The sequence below is a fragment of the Argiope bruennichi genome, chromosome 10, assembly GCF_947563725.1.
Source record: "Argiope bruennichi chromosome 10, qqArgBrue1.1, whole genome shotgun sequence".
In the NCBI taxonomy this organism is placed as follows: domain Eukaryota; kingdom Metazoa; phylum Arthropoda; class Arachnida; order Araneae; family Araneidae; genus Argiope; species Argiope bruennichi.
Genome location: NC_079160.1, coordinates 126,012,298 through 126,034,653, shown reverse-complemented (window position 1 = coordinate 126,034,653; position 22,356 = coordinate 126,012,298). Strand labels below are relative to the sequence as shown.

At 28.2% G+C, this 22,356-nt stretch overlaps 1 protein-coding gene across 2 annotated transcripts in view; it reads left to right on the top strand.

The window, feature by feature from the left end:
* Positions 1 to 21,029, top strand: part of LOC129989327 (F-box only protein 42-like) — a 28,429-nt gene extending 7,400 nt beyond the window's left edge. Inside the window, exons 2-10 of one of the 2 annotated variants that reach the window (XM_056097785.1) lie at positions 1,502 to 1,738; positions 8,641 to 8,744; positions 8,840 to 9,024; positions 10,374 to 10,470; positions 12,181 to 12,237; positions 12,462 to 12,587; positions 12,710 to 12,834; positions 15,159 to 15,686; positions 19,218 to 21,029. In XM_056097785.1, the coding sequence (XP_055953760.1) occupies positions 1,502 to 1,738; positions 8,641 to 8,744; positions 8,840 to 9,024; positions 10,374 to 10,470; positions 12,181 to 12,237; positions 12,462 to 12,587; positions 12,710 to 12,834; positions 15,159 to 15,686; positions 19,218 to 19,509 (1,751 nt within the window). In that variant the 3' untranslated portion in view covers positions 19,510 to 21,029. The remainder of the gene's footprint in view (positions 1 to 1,501; positions 1,739 to 8,640; positions 8,745 to 8,839; positions 9,025 to 10,373; positions 10,471 to 12,180; positions 12,238 to 12,461; positions 12,588 to 12,709; positions 12,835 to 15,158; positions 15,687 to 19,217) is intronic. The other variant, XM_056097786.1, reaches the window with a different exon arrangement.
* Positions 21,030 to 22,356: the final 1,327 nt, after the last annotated feature.

Below are 22,356 nucleotides of genomic sequence, written 5' to 3'. Positions count from 1 at the left end.
TTGAAAACTCATATATATGAAGTGTTCATCAAATAAAAGAGAATAAATTGTAGCTATAATTGTTTCTTGGCATCAAGCAATAACGAAGGAAGAACTTAAAACTGTTGTTAGCTCAATGAAAAATCAGTGTGAAGCTGTAATAAAAAATAACAGCTACCTTACTAAGCACTGATAACTCACTACAGTCATCAGCGTCTAATGTATCTCGATAATTATATCCTCTTAACTTTTTTTGTATTGCAAATATCTGAATTTTGCTTTTGGTATTGACAGCAGCATGAAATTCCCTTTCAAATGATATGTTAGTGCTTTCATTTTGTAAAACGTTTACATTTTCTAACAGCATAAAATGTTAGAAAACATTAAAATTTTCAAAAGTGTCCACAATTTTGGCCACTCTGTATATATATATATATATATATATATATAATAAACTCATTATCAATTACTTTTAATTCTGTAAGTTTGGGACAGCTCTACTTAATTATTTTCCAAATTGAATGAAATTTATGAGTTATCTGTGAATAGCTTATGTTATATATGGTGGTAGAATTTTATAGATTTTTAACATTATTGAACTATAACTTTTTTTTAATAAAATGAAGTTAGCAAATAGTTAAAATTATATGAGTTGTTAACCTAATGCACTTTTAACATACTTTTCTATTTTTGTTTTTATATTGTTTTAAATAGGCAATTAGGATTGCTTATCTTTTTTTTAACATTACATTTCTTCTATTAGCATTATTCCATTTTGTAATACTTAAGGAGGTAGAAAATGAGTGTTAGAATTATTTAATGAAATTTTCTTTTAAAAAATATGAAATTGTATTATTATATAAGACAGTTATAATTTAAAATTTGTTTAAGATGGTTTTAATATTATGTTTTTATTTTTAAAATATTTCATCATTAGTCCTTATTCATTCATTGTAATTTTTTTCAAAATAATGTAATAATTTTTCTATTGGGACTTCATTTAGTTATATTGCAATTTGGTGAAATTTATCAATTTTAAAAGGTTTGTTATTCTTTCATCAAATAGCTTTAATAAATTAATTTGGACTATGCAGATGAAGAAAACAAAGAAGTCCTGATTAGGATCTGCATTTAAAAATTGAAACAAAATAAATAAATCTTTCAGTTTGCCTTTTATAATTTATTATTTTACTTAATTCAAAGCTTTAATATTCTAAATATGTGTGGTTCCTATATTTCTGTGTAATTTGTATGATGTTTAATCTGGAATAGGAATCCCAACTGAATCTGTATATAAATCATACTTTATTATTTTTAAAAATTCTTATTTTAGTTTCATTACAAGATTTATTTTTCTTACTAGAACCATAGATTCATTCGTAATGCATATACAATTCATAAGGTATTTTTCAATTTATTTCTTTATCTGATCATATTTACCTTGCATTTATGAATAATAAAATGCCACTTTTTATTTATTTTGTTGTTGTAATGGTTTAATAGATTTTTTTTTTTTTTATAGATGTGATTAGAAAAACACAAAGAGATTTTTATAATGCTATTTATCATATGTCTGTCCAGTGGTGTCATTTGGAAGCTGAACCTGGTCCAACAATAACAAAAAGATACTCACACAGTGCATGTTGCAATGGCAATTCAATGTACATTTTTGGTGGATGTACCACGGCTAATACAACATTTAATGATTTGTGGCGATTTGATCTTGGGAGTAGATGTTGGATTAGACCACTTGCAACTGGTAAGATTTAATTTTTTCTTTGTCTGGTCTTTGAAAACTCCTTGAATTTTGTCTTGTTTTGCTCAGGTTCCCAAAAAGTATTTGTTTTTCATTGAGTCCTTGGAATATATATATATCCATAATTTTTTGAGATTGAAGTTAGTTTGTCACTTGGTTTTGTCTTGAGGAATTCCTCCAATAGAAAAAAGGTGCGATATTGAGAATATTGCTCACCTTCAACACTACAGATGAAGAAACAATTAAAGAATTGTTTCTTCATCTGTAGTGTTGAAGGTGAGTGGATAAGCAAGATTATCACCATAAGTGCTAAAGAACATTTTGTTTTCCATGGAGTTAGAGTGTTTAATTTCTACACAGGCTTTTAGTATCTTTTACAGACATGATATTATTATGTCTTTCATAAAGTTTAGATGCAGAAAATAAAATAATCTTTGAAATATGTGGACTATTCATTTAATTCTTATGGGAAAATTTGAAACCTGAAAAATGTTCCTAGACTGCAACCGAAACGTTTTCATGTAGGAGGTTTTCATGTTTCAATATTTTAAGGGTATTGGCTGATTTTAATATGTATAATTTAATGTAGAATTGAACGAATCTTTGTAAACGGTTTACATATACATGATTTGAGGGGAGGGATAAAATAAAGAGTTATCAAAATAGTGGAAACACCACAAATGAATACAAGAATTTTAATAGGTTTAGAGTCATTTTTGGCATGTAATACAGCTTGGATTTGCTTGGAAATCAAATCATGCAAGTGCTGAATAGTGTTTAGAGGAACATTGTGCCATTCTTCAAGGAGATATTGCAAAAATTTCTGGAGAAATATTATTTGAGGATGTTGATTCCAGATTAAATGCTCTAAAATAGACCTTAACTTCGCGTATATTGAAATTGGAGACTGTGTGGGCTGTGGTAGATATTTTACTTAATCCTTGTGTTCTTTAAACCATGATTTGACAAGTCCCCTGCATGAATAGAAGCATTATCATCCTGGAAAATTCTATCCCTTGCATGAAACAAAGTTTACATCATATCAGATGAAACTGGTCAGGTAATGCTTCACTCCAGTTATCAATCTTTCTTTTCGGAGCTGTAATTAGGCCAGCAGGAAACATAGCATGGCAGCCCCTACCATGACAGAATCACCTTCGTGCTCAACAATTGGAAAGAGACACTCATTATTATACACTTTTGCAGTTGTCCTTCATATGTATACCAATCCTGCTTTGAAGAAAAATATGTGAAAGATGATTTGTCTGACCATATAACTGTCTTCCACTTATCAATTAATCAGGCTTTTGTGATTATGGTGCCCCTTAAGATGACATTTGGGAATTACTGCTCAACCATAAATGTTCTGTTTATGCAGTTACCTCCTAATTGTAATTATTGACATTGGAAAATCCAGATACTGATTGTGCTCTGTGATTACCTTTTTGCCCCTGTTTTCTTTTAAGACATTTCAATCTATTTCTGTACCCATTGGTCTCTTTCACTGCTTTTCCCCTTTCATCCACTGTTTGTCTTGCTGTACTGTGTGTACTCTATCATGATTTTATAAATTGTACTTTTTGAAATGCTTAAAAGCTGTGATGTTTTAGTCACTGTTACTCCAACTAATTGGGCTTTAACTGATAATAATTTAGCCTCTTAAATCTATGAGATCAGATATTTTACACTTTTGACAAAAATCCAAGATGTATATAGTTTCATTAAAGCTACCTCCTGGTATTACCATGATTTATAATTTTTGTATTAAAAAAGCTGACTCCTAGATTTATATTTTAATGCCTATAAAGTACATTCTAATTGATAACTACCTGTATTTTACAAAAAAATCATGATTTTTATGGAAAAACTGAATTTGAGAAAGATTTTATGAAACTTGATAATTGGTGCATCTGTAAATTTTAAATGATTTAATGATGAAATGCAATAATAACAATAAATTTTTAACAACATTGGTAAATGTGGGTAGTTGTATCTGCATAGTCAATAATTCTTTTAACCCTGCTGTTCTGTTTGGGTCTATATGACTCGAAATAAAATTTACACCTTCATAAAAATATATAGAACAGGGATATTTTCATGAAACTTCTTGACATCTTTGGTAAATAATATAAATATGTACTCATAGAAGGATTTAGTTTTATTCTTATTTCGAAGGAATATTTTTCAATTTATACCTAATGTATCGTTTGGATCAATATGATCCGAATGCAAAAGTAAAAATTTTCAAGCCTGTATTGGATTATTATTGTTAGCTGGTGTTTATAAATCATATGAAGAATCAACAAAAAGCTTATGGGATAAAGAAACCGGCAGAAATATATCTCGTGTGACAATGCCCCTCAAAACATTTTGCACCATATCGAGAGTTATTTGTTTTGATAATAAAACCACTCGTCAAGAAAGAAGAAATTTGGATAAATTAGCTGCAGTGCAAGATATCTGGGAAAAGTGGATAGAAATTCTACCAAAATTATATAATCCAAATGAAAAAATATTACTGTAAATGAACAATTGGTAGGATTTTGTGGCTGATGTCCTTTCAAACAGTATATACCAAGTAAGCCATCTAAATATGGGATCAAAATATGGACATTATGTGACAGTAAAATTTCGAACACAAATTTACACTAGAAAAGAACAAGAATCATCGCCAGAGAAAAATCAGGGAATGCGAGTAGTGTGTGATCTTATTTATGCGCATTCGGGGCACAATATTACATGTGATAATTTTACATCTTATAACTTAGGACAAATTTTTCTAAAAATGAAAATGACTATGCTTGGCACTATTGGAAAAAATAAATCGGAACTTCCTGAACAAATGCCAAACAAAGAAGTTCACAGTTCCATATTTTATTGAACAGATGACACAACAGTTGTAAACCACATCCAAAAAAAAAAAAAAAAAAAAAAAAGAACAAGAATGTTATTCTTATGAGCACTTTACATCATGACAAAGAAGTTAGAAACAGACCTGACAAAAAAAAAAACAACCCATTAATGATCTTAGATTATAATTCAACTAAAGGGGCTGTAGATATTTTTGATCAACTTTTAAACACATACCCTTGTAAAAGTAAAACAAATCGCTGGCCCATGATAATATTTTATAACATGCCTGATATTTCTGCATACAATGATAGTGAATGAAAAGAAAATTAATTGACTAAACGAAGGCTATTTTTGGAAGAATTGGGAAAATCACTCATTTTTCCACACATTGAAGCAAGGCCACACCTAACAAGTAAAAACTCAATAAAAATAGTGAAACGAATACAGAGAAAAAGGGAAAACATATCATGAGGATCTGCTGAGAATACTTCATTGTTTGTCAAACGTACAAGGTGCAAGCTCTGTTCGTCAAGTAATGACAGCAAAATTAATAAGTTATGCTGCCATTATAAGAATCACATTTGCAAATCTCTTGTAAAATATTATTGTTCAAATTGTAAAAAGTAAGTTTCAATTTCGAATAATTTTTTGTTATTTTTGTAGATGCTTTATATTATTGAAAGTTTCAATTTGAAATATTTTTTGCTATTTTTATAGTTCTTTATATTATTATAACTATTTTTAAACTTATATTACTATTGTTTAAACTATTTCTTAAATTACACTTGTCAATTGCTTCAAGAAAGGTTAGTTTTCTGATTCGGGTCATATTGACCCGAACGCTACATATGTGAAGTAAATATGAACAGAACAGCAGAGTTAAATATGACAAAATAGTATCTATGTGTGGCATTGACCCATTTTTTTTTATCAGATGTGTTTTATTTATTCAATGACTTTCCAACAAAACATTAGAAGAATTAGGAGAAACACCTAGAATTTTCACAAAATGGGATACATCACAAATCTTTTTTACAGAATTAAGTCAATAGAGAATGCAACCATTGCTGAATGAGCTATTGAAATATAGGGTTGTTTGATATATCCCTTTTATTATGAGTTGTTTGATATATCCCTTTTATTATGAATGTTATAATGGATTATTTAGAAAGTTGAAATAACAAATATCTTATAACAAAATACTAATTTCTTGTGAAGTGTTGCCAAGAACTGACCCATCATATCAAACGGAGGTTTTTCTTGTCATTGACCAAAATTAACCAACTTTTTGATATTCTGTCTGAAAGACTGCTCACTTTTATCATTTTTGACACAGATATTTGAATATTTTCTGTGTTTTGAAAAGCAATGTTCTTGAAGGTTATTGATTTAATTAACATTAGTTTGATTTAATATTAGCCAACCTGGCAGCTATCTGATCTGATTAGTTATGTTTATTTTCATTGAAATTTGTCTGCATAATTTGCTGCTCATGTTCCCCCAAGAAAATATTTTTAAGTATCAAATTGTAACGAGCATCAAAGCTGTGTGCTTTCAATAGCCTCTATTTGTTCTGTTCATTTTGTATATGAAGCATTCCTAATAGAGTGAAGTAACATGACATCATAGTGTTAATGCAAAGGTATTTGTCAAGTTCATCTTTCTTCAGGAACAAGGCTATTAATTCTATTTTCTTTCTTGGTACTGTAACTTCACTTGTTTACTCCTTGCATAATTTACATATCAAACTGAATCTTCCTTCTTTAACTTTTAGTAATGGAAGAAATTGACATGATCGTTGTTGAAATGGTTTGAATTTCAATTCAGCAATAAAATATACAGTTAAAAATTATAGAAACAAAATTTTAAAAAATGTTGAAGTTCAAAATTATTTAACATAGTAATTAAATTTGTATCATTAATCTCACTTAGTTTTTAACTAATTAAGATTTCAAAGAAATTGCATAAAGTTGTATGTATACACATATTTCAAAGTCTACTCTTCTTCTTCAACTATTCATTTTTGAGATAAATTGCAAGGTTCCTCTCTGTACATTTTCTATATAGAAACATTTTGTCAAAATTGGAGCACTGCACCAATTTGGACAGTTTTTATTTCATTGGAAATTTATGACTTTCAGATTCGTCATCCCCCCACTACCACTTCAGATTGCACTCCGTTTTTGAGAGATATAAAATAAAGCTTCTGTCTTAACAACTAGTCGATTTTGATCTATTTACTTTCTCTGTTGTAGGTAATCTCCCGCATGTGTTATATTTATTGTGTTGAATAGTTCTTTATGATGAGATGTATTCCATCAAAGTTAATTGACATAACAGAATCAATACTGTTAACATGGTGCAGAAACATCTGGTAACTAAAGGTGGCTTATTTGGTCTTTCCGAGATTCATCATATAATACCAAAAAATATATACAGGATTCAGTGGGAGCAAAATTTCAAAAGGCTTACGAATAAAGAATGAGGAATGGAAAAACAGTTAGGAAATTTGAAGCATAAATGTCTGATCTGTATATAGTTTCATTCTCGAAATTTTATTAATAAAGTACATAAATACACTCATACAAATTTTTTTAGAAAGTACATAATTGAGAAGATTCCCAGAGACTTCACAGGTTTATGAATTGCTATGTATTGGAGGACAATGATTAAATAAGATTATTCATTCTGTAATATGAAAATCCTTTTTCCTAATTCTTGTGTATTAGAAGCAATTAAAAAATAATTTAAACTTATTTTACGATTCTGAGAATTCAACAAATTTTTTTTAATGATGCATCTTACGTTTCAGTAGAATTTGAGAAGTTTGAAGAATCCAAGAATTGAAATAAGCTTTTATTAAAATACTTTGGTCAAAAATTTCACCAGAAATTGTGGGAAGAGTATTTTGTTAATTCAAGCCCATAATCAGGTCATAATTGAAAGGAAATTTTCCATGAATAAAAGTATTAAATTGAAAAAAAAAAAAAAAAGTCATATGTTGCAAAAGACTTAATTTTACATGATTTGAAAAATAATTATGATGTTCCTAAAAAATTGTAGTGCCAATTTATATCCGTTTCTTTCATCTTTTTACCCAAGACTAGGCAGAGAAAAGGCTTTCTTGGGGAATTAATATTTTTTTAATGAATTTTGTTTCCTTTCAGATATGATTGTGTTAATGAAATAAGTACCTATTAGTAGTTTGTGTGAAAATAACATCTGTCAGGGATGAACACTAAGGACATTTTCGTGTTCTTTAAAATCACTTTGAACAATAAAGACTTGAAGTTTTGAACTTTAAGTTGTAGCTTATTAACTGCATAATAAGTGTCCTTAGTATTCATAAGCATGTAAAAGTAGTAATCAAGAAAGTAAGATGGATGCATTTGAATGTATATAGTATTCACATTTGATTTAGATTGGATTTTTAAGTCTAAAATTTATAATTTTATGGTCTTTGAGTTTTTTGCTAATATAAGAATAGAAACATTGTACTATGTCCATTTTTATTTCTTTTTAATTTAAACTTTAAACCAGCATTGAGTTCTAATGCAAATTGAATTTGCTGTGCCAAAAATTAATGAAATACACTATTCAGTGATACAAGTTAACTCATCTTCCAGGAATATTTGCTATGAGCGAGGGATGAGATAACTCGTTCTCTACTCAACTTTTTTCTATATTATTGCAATGCATCTTATATCTGTATATATAATAAGCATATGTATCTTAGCGCAGAGGATGGTACAAAGGCGTGCCATTGCTGTGATGAAAGTATTAAGTTGGCATTATGTCATTAGATACCCTCTCCTATTAATAAATCCTAAAGGAAGTTTGGGGAAAATAATTCTGTATTTGAGTTTTGAATGTTTCTTTCACAATTGCCTTAAAAAAATATGAAAAATATTTGTTGTATATTTTTTAGTTATGAAATACGTATTTTTTTAGGCAATTTTGAAGAAAAAAATTGAGGCTCTAATGTTGAATTATTTTTCTCAGATTAAGTAATGAATTTGCATGATTTATTTTTATTTTGAATATTTTTGCAGGGACTTATCCTCCCCCAAAAGCATGTGCAACACTCGTAAGCCATAGTGACAATCTAGTCTTATTCGGTGGCTGGACACATACTGCTCCTTATCCTCTTCATCAGGTAATTTTAATTTATTAATTACTTTTAAATAATTTTTCAGATTAAAAAAAATTTAATCTTGTAATATATTATTGTGCTTTTATGTTATTTATTAGGTATGGAGAGTTTTCAATCAGATTCATATTTATAACACAACAACTAACAGATGGACACAAGTAACAACTGCAAGCAGTTGTCCTCCCATGGCTGGACATTCAGCAACTGTTCATGGGGATGTAATGGTGGTTTTTGGTGGTGTTCAAAAGCAAATTTGTGATGGCCCATTTGTTAGGTGTGTAAGGTGTGAAGTATTTTGAGTTGAATAGTATCTCTTAAGTATTTAAAGTGTTTTTATGCTATATTTTTCATGTTGTAATTGATTACGATTATGTGCTCTGGATATCAGCAGAATCTAGATCCCCCCCCTTTTTTTTATTTTGCCAAACTATTTCTATATTTGGTACTATAGATTCCTTAAATGTATTTAGATAGAAAAATATACAAGAAGTGGTTATTATTATCAATGTTTAATTATGTTAACCTGTTATGGCAGAAGTTCAGACTTATTAACAAATCAGCTGAAAGGCCTGATTTCTATGCATGCATATTTATAACCCCATTCATATAATTAAAAACATTCTTTTTTATGCCAAAATTTCCTTGTTTTCACATTTTCTAATCTTTTAATACACATTAGTATTTTAGACGTATTGCATTATACATTTTAAATATTTACTGCAGAAAAAAGAAATTCAAGAATATAAATATTGTATGCCATATTTATCAAAACCAATAATTGCCAGTAGCCTATAGTATTTTTGGTCCTAATTATAAAAACTGTAGTTAAACCTAATTATAAAACATAGTTCTAAATTGATGCAGTTAATTAAGAATTGCAGCTTGGTCATCTAAACCAGCTAGGTTTGAATTGAATCTCAAAACTGTGTCTTTTGACCAGAATTTAAAAGGTTCAAAATATTCAAACTATTTTTTCCAGCCATCTTTTATTCAAAATTATTAATTTTGTTCTAGCCACTTTTTATTTAAACTTAATATTTTCCCTTCATAATAACACCAGCCATTTTGTAATTTAAAAAGGTTTTTACTCTTTTCATTTTCATTTTATTCTTTAATAATACCTTCATCACACATCCTCATAACATGATCACATGATCCTCATAAACATGTGCCAAAAGTCTTTCACTTGATATATTTCAGAAATATTAGCTTTCCACCCTCATGGAGAACTCATTAAGCTCTTTTTCTTTGGTATTTACTTTTCTTAATTCCATTTTTATTAAACGTTAAAAAATTGTACGCTTACCTTTATATTACTTTTCCTTCTCTATAGCATTGGTTTATACAGCATCTAATGTGAAGGCAGTATCATTTCACTTAATTGCTGAAAATGCTATAATTCCTTTTGTAATCCACATGGATTTCTTCTTTTGATGAGCAGATTAATGCTCTGTTTGCCAAGTTCACATACTGTTTCCACTATTAGTATTGAATTGCAATTTATTTCCACATTGTTCCTTGAATTGCAGCATTTTGTGCATTGCCCCCCTTGTGTTTTATATTTTCTCTCCCTATCTCTATTGATATTTGTGTCTCTAAAAATGCTGATAAATCTATTCTGTTGCATGCTAGCACCAATGATGTGTGGACTTTGGACTTGAAATCGTATAAATGGCAAAAACAAGTGACTAGTAATGATCCACCTCCTGCTCGATATGGTCACTCACAGGTAAAATAATTTGAAATTTTTTGCATATCTATGCTCAATGTTATTAAATTTTCTAAAAGTTATTTTTCCATATGTAAATATAGGTATGAACCATAATGTATATTACATAATAATAATTTGGTAACAGTGATTTTGTACAACTCGACTTAACATAAAATAACCAGTAAATTAATTTAATGTTTTGGTTAGTTATATGTTTATATGTATAAATAAAATTTCTTTTCAACATATTTTTGAATATTTTCTCAATATTGATGTTGCTGCATTGAAATATATTATATTGGCAAGACTGTTTTCCTTTACTATTTATATTATTTCTTTCCATTCCATTTTATTATGAGCGAGTCTAATCAGCACTTTAAATTTGTTTAATATGGAATGGGGTGGTTGTAATTTATGCATTGAACAGATCCTCATAGAGAGGGCCCCATAAGGGATGGGAAGCATCTAACATGATAGTTCGTTCTTTCCACTCTGTTGTGTGCAGAAATAATGTGGTGTTGGTGTTGCCCCTACTGATAATGGTATAGAAGAGTTTTTATTCTGATTGGTGATGACCCTTAGGGCTCAACCATAGCCCCCACCAATCCTGTCGCAATGATCTGGTCATTCAGATTTATTCAAATGTCTTCAGGAAAAGCTGAAAAGCTTCCTTGGGTATATATTATATAGTTGGAACTATTTTTTTCTTTCAAAGGTAACGAGCGAGTATCGATGTTCATTTCTGCAATTGTATCAGACTCCTATAAAACCTCTAAAATTTATTTTAAAAAAACATGATCAAATATTAAAAGGATGAATTAAAGAAAACATTAAAGCAACATTTAAAACCTATTCTGATAATTGTTGGTGAGTGTTTCTATTTTCATTGATGAAAAAAGGCTGGAAAATTGGTTTTTCTATATTTGAAATTGAAAAAAAATGGCATCTATTGTTATTTCAGTGCATTTCTTATTGAAGCACAGCAGAATTATTTAATGCTTTCGATTAAATACCAAAAACATTTTTAAAAAAACTGATGTTAGATGTAGTGGAGAAGCTATTGCCATTGAAATAACTGTAGATGCTGCTGCTATTCCTTAGGATTTTCTTATTCTTTACAATCAACTTACACTTATTAGCATGTCTGAAACAGAATTCCAACATACTGATCAACTTTCTACTTCTGAAATCCAACAGTCTGTTGGTCATCTTTCTTCTTGTAATTTCTGAAATCTTCGATTTCGTCACCTAATTCATCGCGACGATATGGAGTCATTGACTCAGCATCGTCAGAAATATCTATAAAATTGCCTTCCTTACTTTGGAACTAAAAACATTGGAAAGCAATTTTACAATTTTCTAATGATAGTTATGATAAAAGTGGATATGCTAGTTTTTCAAGAGGGGAATGAAGTTTTTCAATATTATATTTGAATGATATTGAAGGTTGTATAGCTAGCTATATTTCTGTTACTAAGTCTGGAAACAATTTATTATTAATGAATCTACATTAATTTTACTATGCTAATATGTGTATAAACCAATTAAATTTCTTCTTGCTATAAAATTCTTGGTAATGGATAAGAAGTTAAAGTAAATTCTACCTTTATATATAAATTTTATAAATTTATGAAAATATTTTTCTAAAATAATAATATAAAAGGCAAATATTGTATTTTTGTTGCTTTTATTTTTTAAATTGTTTTGAAAATGATTTCAATTTTTTAGATACCTATCGATAAGGATCATCTATTAATTGTGGGAGGATGTGGTGGTCCAAATATGGTAAATTTTTTTGAATGTATCTTATTATGTATCCCAATAAATATTTGAGCTTGTGTTGTATTTGACAGAGTGACATACATTTAATAAATGTAAATTTTTTTAAATACATTAAGATTTTGTATTCTGTTGCTATTTTTATAAAATTATCTTCATCATTTATGGAAATAAATTTGAAAAGAATTGAAAATCAGTGCTGAGTCAAAAAACCATTTCTTTATATTTAGTTGTATAGTGACATATGGCTTTTAAAAATGGTGAATGGTGCTGGTGGATTATGGGAATGGCAGAAAATGGTTATCCACGGTAAAGAATATGCTGCTCCTCAAATTGCATTTCATCCTGCTTGTAAGGTAAACTTGTTAATATTGGCATCAAAATGAATTTATTAATTAATTATACCATACCCATTACTTTTTGATGGAAAAAAATTTATTTTATTTGCTGTATTTTGAAGACGTTATTAATTTTACAGGTTGGTAGTCAAGTTGTTGTGATGAGCAAAAGTCACAAATCTAGATCTTCTCCTGCATCTCTTCCGAATCTCTTGCGAGCACCTTCACGTACTTGGGTGCCCCCACGTATGGATGATGAAGACAGGTTCACTATTTATACATATATATATAGATGAAGGATTCAAAATTAATTGCATTTCAGTACAGATCTTGAATACAAATCTAATAATATTAGAGAATATTATTTTAAACAACTATGCACTGCAAAATTAAATTTTGTGGTTATATATTAGACCGTTAAATAAATGTTCTTGTAGGTCATTTAAGTATGCCCTGTAAATAAATTAGCAAGCTATCTTTGAATGAGTTATTCTGACTATAAGAAAAAAGGTGAAATGAATTAATATTGTAGATATTTTCTAAGTATCCGGTTCCAAAAAGCTTAGCATTGGGATAACACAGAGGAAAGAAAAGGTACATTTCAGAATAAGATATTTTGTTTTTTTCTGAAAATGTATGATAAATTTAGGGGAAAAAGTTATATTTTTGATGTTAGATTGTATGCACTGTGAAATTTCAAAGATAATAAATGGAACAAAGATTTATTCTGAGAAATTATATCAATATCTATAGTAATATTGAGGTAAATGACATATTAAAACTCTAATCTTCATTATTGTTCAAACATTTAAAAGTTTTTATTTGATTGAATTAGGTTGATCAATCATAAAATGTGCGAGAAAGAGATGATAGCTACATAGCATGATTCTTGCCATTCAGGTAGTAGTTTGTTCCAAGAAACTGTCCACCACCATCTTAAGATCAAATATTATATCCTGAAGATATGTTTACCCCAGTTTAATATTAAAAATAAAATAAAATTGAAATGTTTTTTATGTATGAGGAAGCGCATACATTCTGTAAATAAATAAATCCAACTTATGTTCTTAGATTATTATATATATATATATATATATTGGTTTGGTGATTGAATTGAGGCATAAGCCTTGCTCTATGTTCGACTAGTAATAAGAGGAAAGATCATTGAGGATTATGATTCAGTGACTCATAGATGTCAGTTTTTCTAGATGATATATGAAACTCAGATTGCTAGGATGTGGATGTGCTTAGTAGTTGTCTTTTACCAACAGTAGGAACTTTAGGTTAATTTGCAGCCTGGTTAAGATATCATTTTATAACTGTTCATCTTAAAAGGAGTGGCTTAGTGTATCCTACATTTACTATTTATAAAGCTTATTTAACTTATTTGAAGAATGATCTCACATAGCATTTATGGCTCAAAGAATCAATTTTTAAATATTGATAAACTAAAAATATAGGTTAAATAAAATTAATTTGAAATTGATACACTGTTACTAAAATTAAAAGACAACCAAGATGGTGATGAAAGGATTAAATCTTAATTTTTTTAGTATGTTTAAAAATATTTGTTTGTTATTGTTAAAATGATTTGTTATTGTTAAAACTATTAATGTTTTTGTATGTTATGCCTTAAATGTAATAATCAGTCTTCTTACAGATGTTTTCTATCTGTACCATTGTCTCTATCCCTGTCATTGACATCACGTTAGTGACCTAAAAATTCTTAACACTGCAACATTTTTATGGCTATTTCAGTTTTTCAATATTTGGAAATCATTATTTTTTTAGAGCATTGCTGATGATGTAATGTGATGTGCTATTTAATCAGTTTTATCAACAGAAGCATTTTTTTAAACTTTTAAAAGCTTAATTGTCCAGCTTTTATCTTAATGAATAATGTATTTTAAGAAATTTGAACACTTAAGAATCAAACAGACATCTTGAATAAATTTATATTTGGATTTTTTTTTTTTTTTGTACAAAAAATATTTGATAGGAAAGAAACAAACAGTAATACATCTTAAAAGAAAACTTTTTATTAATGTGCATTTCCATCTCATCTGCAATAGAGTATGAGCCGTTCAATAAAAGTTAGTAAACTTATTTGAAAATATACTTATAAATACAAGTATATGCAATATTGCACTGATAATAGTGAAAAAAGTACAAAAATGAAAAGTCACAAAAGTGAATACAAATATTAAATTTAAATTAATTTTTGCTTTTTTAAAAAATAAATTTGTGAAAATTTTGTTTAAAATCAAGAGATATATGGTTTTTTAAAAAAAAAAAAAATCTAATTGCCAACTTTTAAACTAATAATTAATGTGTTATTATTTATATTAACCATGAATGAAATATTGAATCATATATTAAGCATTTTATTTTAAATGAATTTCTTTCTTGTTATAAGCATTCTGAAGATTTTTGCAGTGTGCATTCACTTGCATAATGCTTATTTAAAATTGATTTTCAGAAGGGTATTTTTCTAAGTATTAATGGATGATTTGAATCACTTTTATTAATTTTTCTATGATTATTTCCTTCATTTATTTTTAGGATAATAAGATTTTTTTATTTGTTTAGCATTAACTTGCGGAATGCTAAACGATCTGCATCTGAAATTGATCCCTGTGTTAATGGAAAAAGGGGTGTTCTAAAACGGCCTTCTGATCGTCCAAATACTGCAAAACCTAGTCAAGTATCCAGCAGTGATGAAGATGAAACTCTTGATTCTACCAAAAAAGTTGCTCTAAATACTGCTCTCAATTCTTTCCCACTTCCACCGCAAGCTAGTAACAAGAATTCCGACTCAGCTAATGACTCGCCTTCAACTTCAGGTTATGCCCATAATGATGTGACTAATGACTCTATTCCTTCATCGGCATCACCATCTCTCGTCTCTTCTGAGAAATCACAGTTGAATAATGGTAATTCAGAAGCACGCAGAAGCTCTGTGTCCACACAATATTCTTCAAGAGAGGATATGAGACAGAACCCTGGTCAGGCCAATTCTGGTACCTGTGCGCACACACGGCGAAACAGACAACGGCAGCTGGAGGGCCTGGATCGAATGGAACAGAGGTTGAGGGATTTAAGAGCAGGGAATGTAAGGTAAGTTGTAAAATAAAATATGGTACATATATAAAAATTTTAAGTAATGACTTAAATTTGAAGTATTAAGTAACTTTTATGTTAGGCTGAAGGATAACATTTATCACAATAAAAAAATGTAAAGCACATAAATTGAGATTGAGTCAAAACCTATTTTACTGGAAATATTATTATTATTTACTACTTTACTTGAAAAAATAAATAGTAGTGTTAAATATTCAAATTTTATGGATATTTATCCTAAATAAGAAAAATGTGTTTTGTGTGGATGATGTGGAAAATTCATTTGTAAAAGAAGGGAAATACATTATTATATAGATGCTTTGCTTTCCTCTAAAGGTTTTGTGATCTGTATATTATACTATTTGATTTACACCAGTTTCAGATGCAAATGACTAGCTGAAATTCAAAACTGAAAAGTTTTGTCAGTTAAAACTGTGAATGGACTAAATCTATATTACCTTTGTTTATACTTTTTAATAAAGTTTTTTTTAAAAAAATACCACTATTATTCATACTTATGGATATATGTTGCTGACTCCTTACTAGGTACATCTTGTGTTGAGTCAAAGCACTTTTTATCTCTCTCAAGTGACTTCTTCAGAATTGGCAATTTGTTTTTACCTTAAAAAAAAATTTGATTGTTTGTCTGTTTTTGATTGTTTTAAATCTTTACAAGCTCAAGCTGAACTGTCAAACTTTAATATGTATTGTGATTATGCTGTGGCGTTTTATTATCATAAATTCACAAAATATTTAAATGAGCAAGGCTTTTTAATTTAATGGCTATGAATTATGTATCAGCTTAACATCTTCATGTTCGTAACGCATTTAGCACATTCAAGTGAAATTTCTGCAGGGCGGCTGCAATGTGCTACAAGTGTTCTTCTATATTTTGAAACATTTAATCGCTTAAAACGCTTTGTAAATGTTTCCTTGTTTGAGTTTTTATTTTTGTTAATTCTAATGTGGTGAAAAACAGAGGAAAAACATAAATTTTCACTGACATGAGAGAACGACGAAAGGGTTAATAGTAACAGTGTTAAAAATTATTTTAGTTAGGGATGTTGTTGCATTTTACGTATTTTCAGAATGATTTCAATAAATAATTTTAAAAAGCAAATGTTTTGGAATGAAAATTTCTGGTAAGTAACAAAAGAGGGCAATAATTTTTTTATTATGTTCATATCAAAACAATAAAAAAAATTTGAAGATGGATTAAAAAATCAATTAATGATCCTGTGTTAAGATTATTTCAAAAATTTGTTTTTTAACTTTTTTAATGTAATTTTGATTTTTAAATTTTTTAAAAATATCATATATGCATGGATATTAGTGGATTTAAATGAATTCATTGTGGAAACAATCTTTGAAAAAAATATTTTAATATGATGCTGTAAATTCTGAAAATGGTTAAGGCTTTACTTAGAGGTTCTATCGAAGCTTATTAATTCTTGGAAATGTCAATGTAATCTTAAGGAATAAGAGAATTGAAAATTTGATTTATGAAGTATTTGATTAGGTTTAATGAAATACTTAATTCTGAAGAACATCTCAGTGTAAATGAATCATTAATGCACTTATAAGAGTCATTTTCCTTTTATGTGATTTGTTCTTTTAGAGTATTCTAGGTTCGTAATAAAATTATTTAGAGCATGGAAAGCCCCATCATAAAAAAAAGAAAAAAATCTGTGAATCCTAATTTTGTTGTTTGGAATATTATTGTAAAATTTCTGTGAAACTTTTCAAACTGTGTGCATTTTTAATTTGAAAAACTTCATTCACTGAAATTGTATGACTTAACATGTATTGCTACATTTCCATCCAGAAACATAATGGAATTCACTTCAATTAGTTAGCATGAACAGAAATTTATTTACAGTAGTTATTTTCTAATTTTTACAGCTAATCAAATGATATAATTCATTCTTCAATATACTACTACAGCAGCACACTATCTCACAGAATATGTCAGAAACTAAAATCATTATGCTGCAATATGGCCCAGGTTCCTGCCCATTTCAATCATCAACAACAATGTTTGTGTGCCAACGTTATTTAGTTGAAAGATCAACAGTATAAGTATTTATATTTCTTTAATTGTAATAAAGATGAATATATGTTCTGTAGGTGCTCTACAGGCCAGATCAATTGGCCTAGAGCTATCAAAATGTCACATACATAGCTTGGAGGATGGGATGAGCACCTAAAAAGTCTTATGATATTTTTGAAATTTTAGTTAGAATTTTCATTAATTAAAAATTAAACGAAATTTTGGCATTTTACATGGTAATTTCCAAAAATATTACTGCACAAAAATGGTTTTCACATCATCTTAAAACTTGTATTATTTTTTTTTTTCAATTATACTAATGCTTTAACCTAATCTTCTGTTTTTCTATTTTTCTAATTGCATTCTAAAGTTTCTATTTTTAATGCATTAAAAAAATATTTCGTGTACAAAATCCTACAATGGCAACATTTTTGCAATTATGGACATCTATAGAGGCAGCAAGGCTAAATATTTTTGCAGGGGACTTCCAATGAGTTCATGCCATGCTGAGTTACTTTACTTCGATGGATAAAAGAATATGCAGCATGTTATTACCCCTTCATGGGATAATTACTTATAGTCACCTGAGTGTGTTTCATATTTGCCATGTTATAAGGCTAACAACAAATGTAATATGCTCTGGTGCACAGAGCCTGAATGTTGGTGTGATGCAGAAGTTTGAAGAGATGGGTGCTAGCTCAGTTGTTTCATCATCTGACCACAGTTCAGAAATATGGTATCCATCCCAAAACAGCCCTAATGCTGCTTTGAAACAGGATGTTAATATAATTAAGCTATTATAAGTCTCAAGAGTTGATTTTATGTCATCAATGAAATATAATTTCACTAGCTTGTAGTAAGAGTGATGTGCTATGTAAAAATCTTTGTAGAAAGTGTTAAAATTCTTTTCAGTTAAGTGATGCTGTGCCTGTATCTAAGATGATTGATAAGTATTGGAAAAAGTATTTCCTTGTTTTACCCCATAGATCTCTTTCTAAAATAGAGACTGAAGGAGGTCAGGCAACCATTGGTGATGTATCTAAGATTCATATGTTTTCATGAAGTTTTTGAAATTAATTCAGTAATTTGGACTGGAGAACGTTGTCCCAATCTTTCTTCACAAAGAAAATATAGTGATTTTTCTTCTCTCAAGAATGGAGGGTGACTGATCATTGATGACATATCTTGAGATTGTGAGGCTACATATGAAATTAAAATAGGTGAAATTGGAGTTGTAATAGAATATGGGCTACTAGTTCATTTGTTTTCCTTTACTGTTATGAAACTATAATTTCGTTTTTTAAATTCTAATATCATCAAGTTCACTATTTACCACCATCATCGCTAATTTGAAAAACAGGTTTCTATGAAGCTTAGGATATTGTGCTATTTTGATAAGTTATGCTTTGTTTCTTCATACCTTGCAATGATGTGTAAAACTGCTATTGTTATTAATTGTAATTGTTTTTACTTTTTAGCTATCCCACTCTCCATAAATTTTCTCGAACTATGAAGCGCCCAATGTGTTTATATGTTTTGGACATCAGTACTGCTTTTGACGGTTTTGTGACTTGGAGAGCTGTGAAAAATCAGTCTCCTTCAGCACCTGAAGAAATAATTCTCTATTCTCTTGTCCTTGGAAAAGGTGAAGTGATCATGTTTGGGGGAATACAGAAGGATTTGAATTCGAGTGGTCAGGAAGGGGAAACTGTGCCAGAAGTAGTGTCAAATTCTTTGCATTTCATGACTGCAGAGCGTTTTGTGATTTGATAAAGCCGGAAATTGATGGAGAACTTTTATATCTTTGTTATGTACATCTGGAACTGGGAAAATTTTTCATGGAAAATGTTTTGTGAGAACAAAAAAATGATTAAAGCGCTATTTAAAGATGAAAAAAATTCTAATTTTAATCAGGTTTTTCATTGAATATTCTTTGTTTCATTTTAGAACTAAGAAATAATTCTTTGCTAATATTAATCTGCATATTTGGAAACATTTTTTAATTTAAGTGTAAATACATTTTGCATTTGGTGTGTAGTATAATTGTTGAATAAGAGAAAAAAATATATCCTTATGTATTGATGTGTATACAATTTATTTACTGTTAGGGGAGAAAAGACAGCTTTTAAAAATAAAGTAATGTAAATACATCTTTTTTTTTTTCGTGCATTAGTTATATTTTAATGTCATGGTTATTTTTTAGTATGCTAATATATCTCCTTTGTTATTAATAAAGGTTTGTTTATGATATTTTCAACTCCAATTATTCTTTATTTTAATTCATGTTACTTTTTTTAACCTTCAATTATAATAACTATTGAATTTTAAATGTTTTTCATTTTCTTAAATAATGCTTAATAACTTTTGTAGAGACCTAGTAATTTCATATAAAATGGAATTTTTAATGTTGAAAAGTTAAAGATGTGATACTTTTTATGTAAAATATCCTGTAATATTTTTCATAAATGTGGAGAAATAACTATTTGGGCCCATCTTAATAGATATATAAAACAGTATTAAGATTATTTCATTTAGACAAATCATTTACGCTTTTTCTAATTTTTTTTATGGAAATAAAAAGTTATTGTAGTAAAATATTTCCCTGCAGCTTAATATATATTTGTTGCTTTATCACTCTGTTTCATAAAAAAACAGTCTTATTTTTATTTCAAAGCTACCATTTGTTGTTTAAATATATTTCTAGCTGCTCTAATAGCACTCAATCCATCTCCTGAATTAATTTTAATATTGAATTGGTTATTTCTCTAGTTTGTTCAATGAAATGGCTTTTATTTTCTTTTTAGTAGGAAAATGTATTTGAAATTCTTAAGTGCTTAAAAATAAAAGGCATGCAAAAGAAAGAAAACCTAGTTGTAATATACACTACAACAATAATCTAAGTGGAATTTCCAGCTGTACTCAACTGTGTAGTGACTTGTCTGTTTGACTTTGATGCTATACAAATAAAGAAACCAACTCCTATTTAATAATCAATCTGTTTCATGATACGGAAAATTTTCAATTTGTTCAAAAACAGTGTCTTGAAAAAGGAATATCAAATAATGAGTCTCTACTATACATACAATTTTTAAAAATTATATTTCTTATATTATGCAATTTTAAAAATTATTAATCTTTGTGAGTGTAAATTGATATATCTGTAAAGAAAAAATATAGCAGATTTCTAGTTTTTAAAATAGTTGTAAATATTCGGAAATATTGTTCATTTGTATTTTATTGCAAAAAAATACTTGATGTACATATTATCTAGTATCAAGTGATTTTTTTTTTGTTTCAGATAATAATTTGTTTATTTTATGTTAGTGTTATTTTTAAAATGTATTTAATGATTTATTTATTCTAATTAGAATAATATTACAATGCTGTATCTGTAATTTTTTTTTTTTTTTTTTTTTTTTTTTTTTTTGCAGAAAATAAATAATTAAGATGAAATTTTGAATTTATATTAGTCAGACTTTTGATTGTTTCACGAAATAATATACTTATGATTCAAGAAATTAATATTTACTATGCAGTATCCATATTCTATTAAATTTCGTAAATTAAAAAGTATTTAATAATATATGATACTAAGCAAAAAAAAAAAAATATACTAAGCAAAAAAAAAAAAAGTGAAATTTGCTATTTTTATGCGTAAAGTTTTATTAATAGCAAATTGAGTCGGAGTGTTGACATTTTATTGCATGATATTATATAAAGTGATAAGAATTATTTAAAAAAAAAAAAAAAACCTGTTAGATTTTTTTTTTTTTTTTCTTTTACCCCTTTCTTTCTATAACATAATTTGTGACGGGCAAGCATACAAACACCCCAAGTAGAGTCTGAAACTGAAATCCACATTAACAAAATAGCAATCCTATCGCTTATATTCTTTACTTAGGGTTTTAACTGAGTCATATATCTCTATGCATCTTAAATGACAGAAGAATGAATATGAAACTTACTATGGTTTTCTAAAAAATAAACACTCATTTCAAATGATGTTTGTAATACACCTCCGAGCTCATACATGCTTTAACTCTCTTTTCCTCTGTCACACCAAAAATCACTTCAGCATTTTTCCCCCCTCTCAATTTAATTATTTATTTTTAATGATTTTAAAGTTATGATTCAATACATATAAATTAAAGAAAATGAAGAATCATTTTAAAAAATATATTTCATTTGAATATTATGATTAGATGCAATTTCTCTCCATGAAATGATAATACCCCCCCCCCTCCCCCTCTAAAAAAAGAGAAAAGGAATAAAATATTAATGTTTCCAATAGTAATGATTTATAAGATAAAGGCCATAAGTATTTAGAGTGTTCACTTATTTAAATTTTAAAGCATAATAACCAGGGAATTGGAAGAAATATCCTTCAGATATTCAAAATAATTTACACATTGTTTAAGCTATATGCTATGCTTTATAAGCTATTTAATTGTTCCTATGGCCAAATATAATATAGCTGCAAGCAAACCAGCTGATCTAAGTTTCATCCTGCTGTGTAATTTTTTTATTAATAATTTGAAATCAAATTAACTGTGTAAGAACATTTTTATTTAAATATCCATAGTTTTTATTAATAAAATAACTATTCTTTACCTTCTT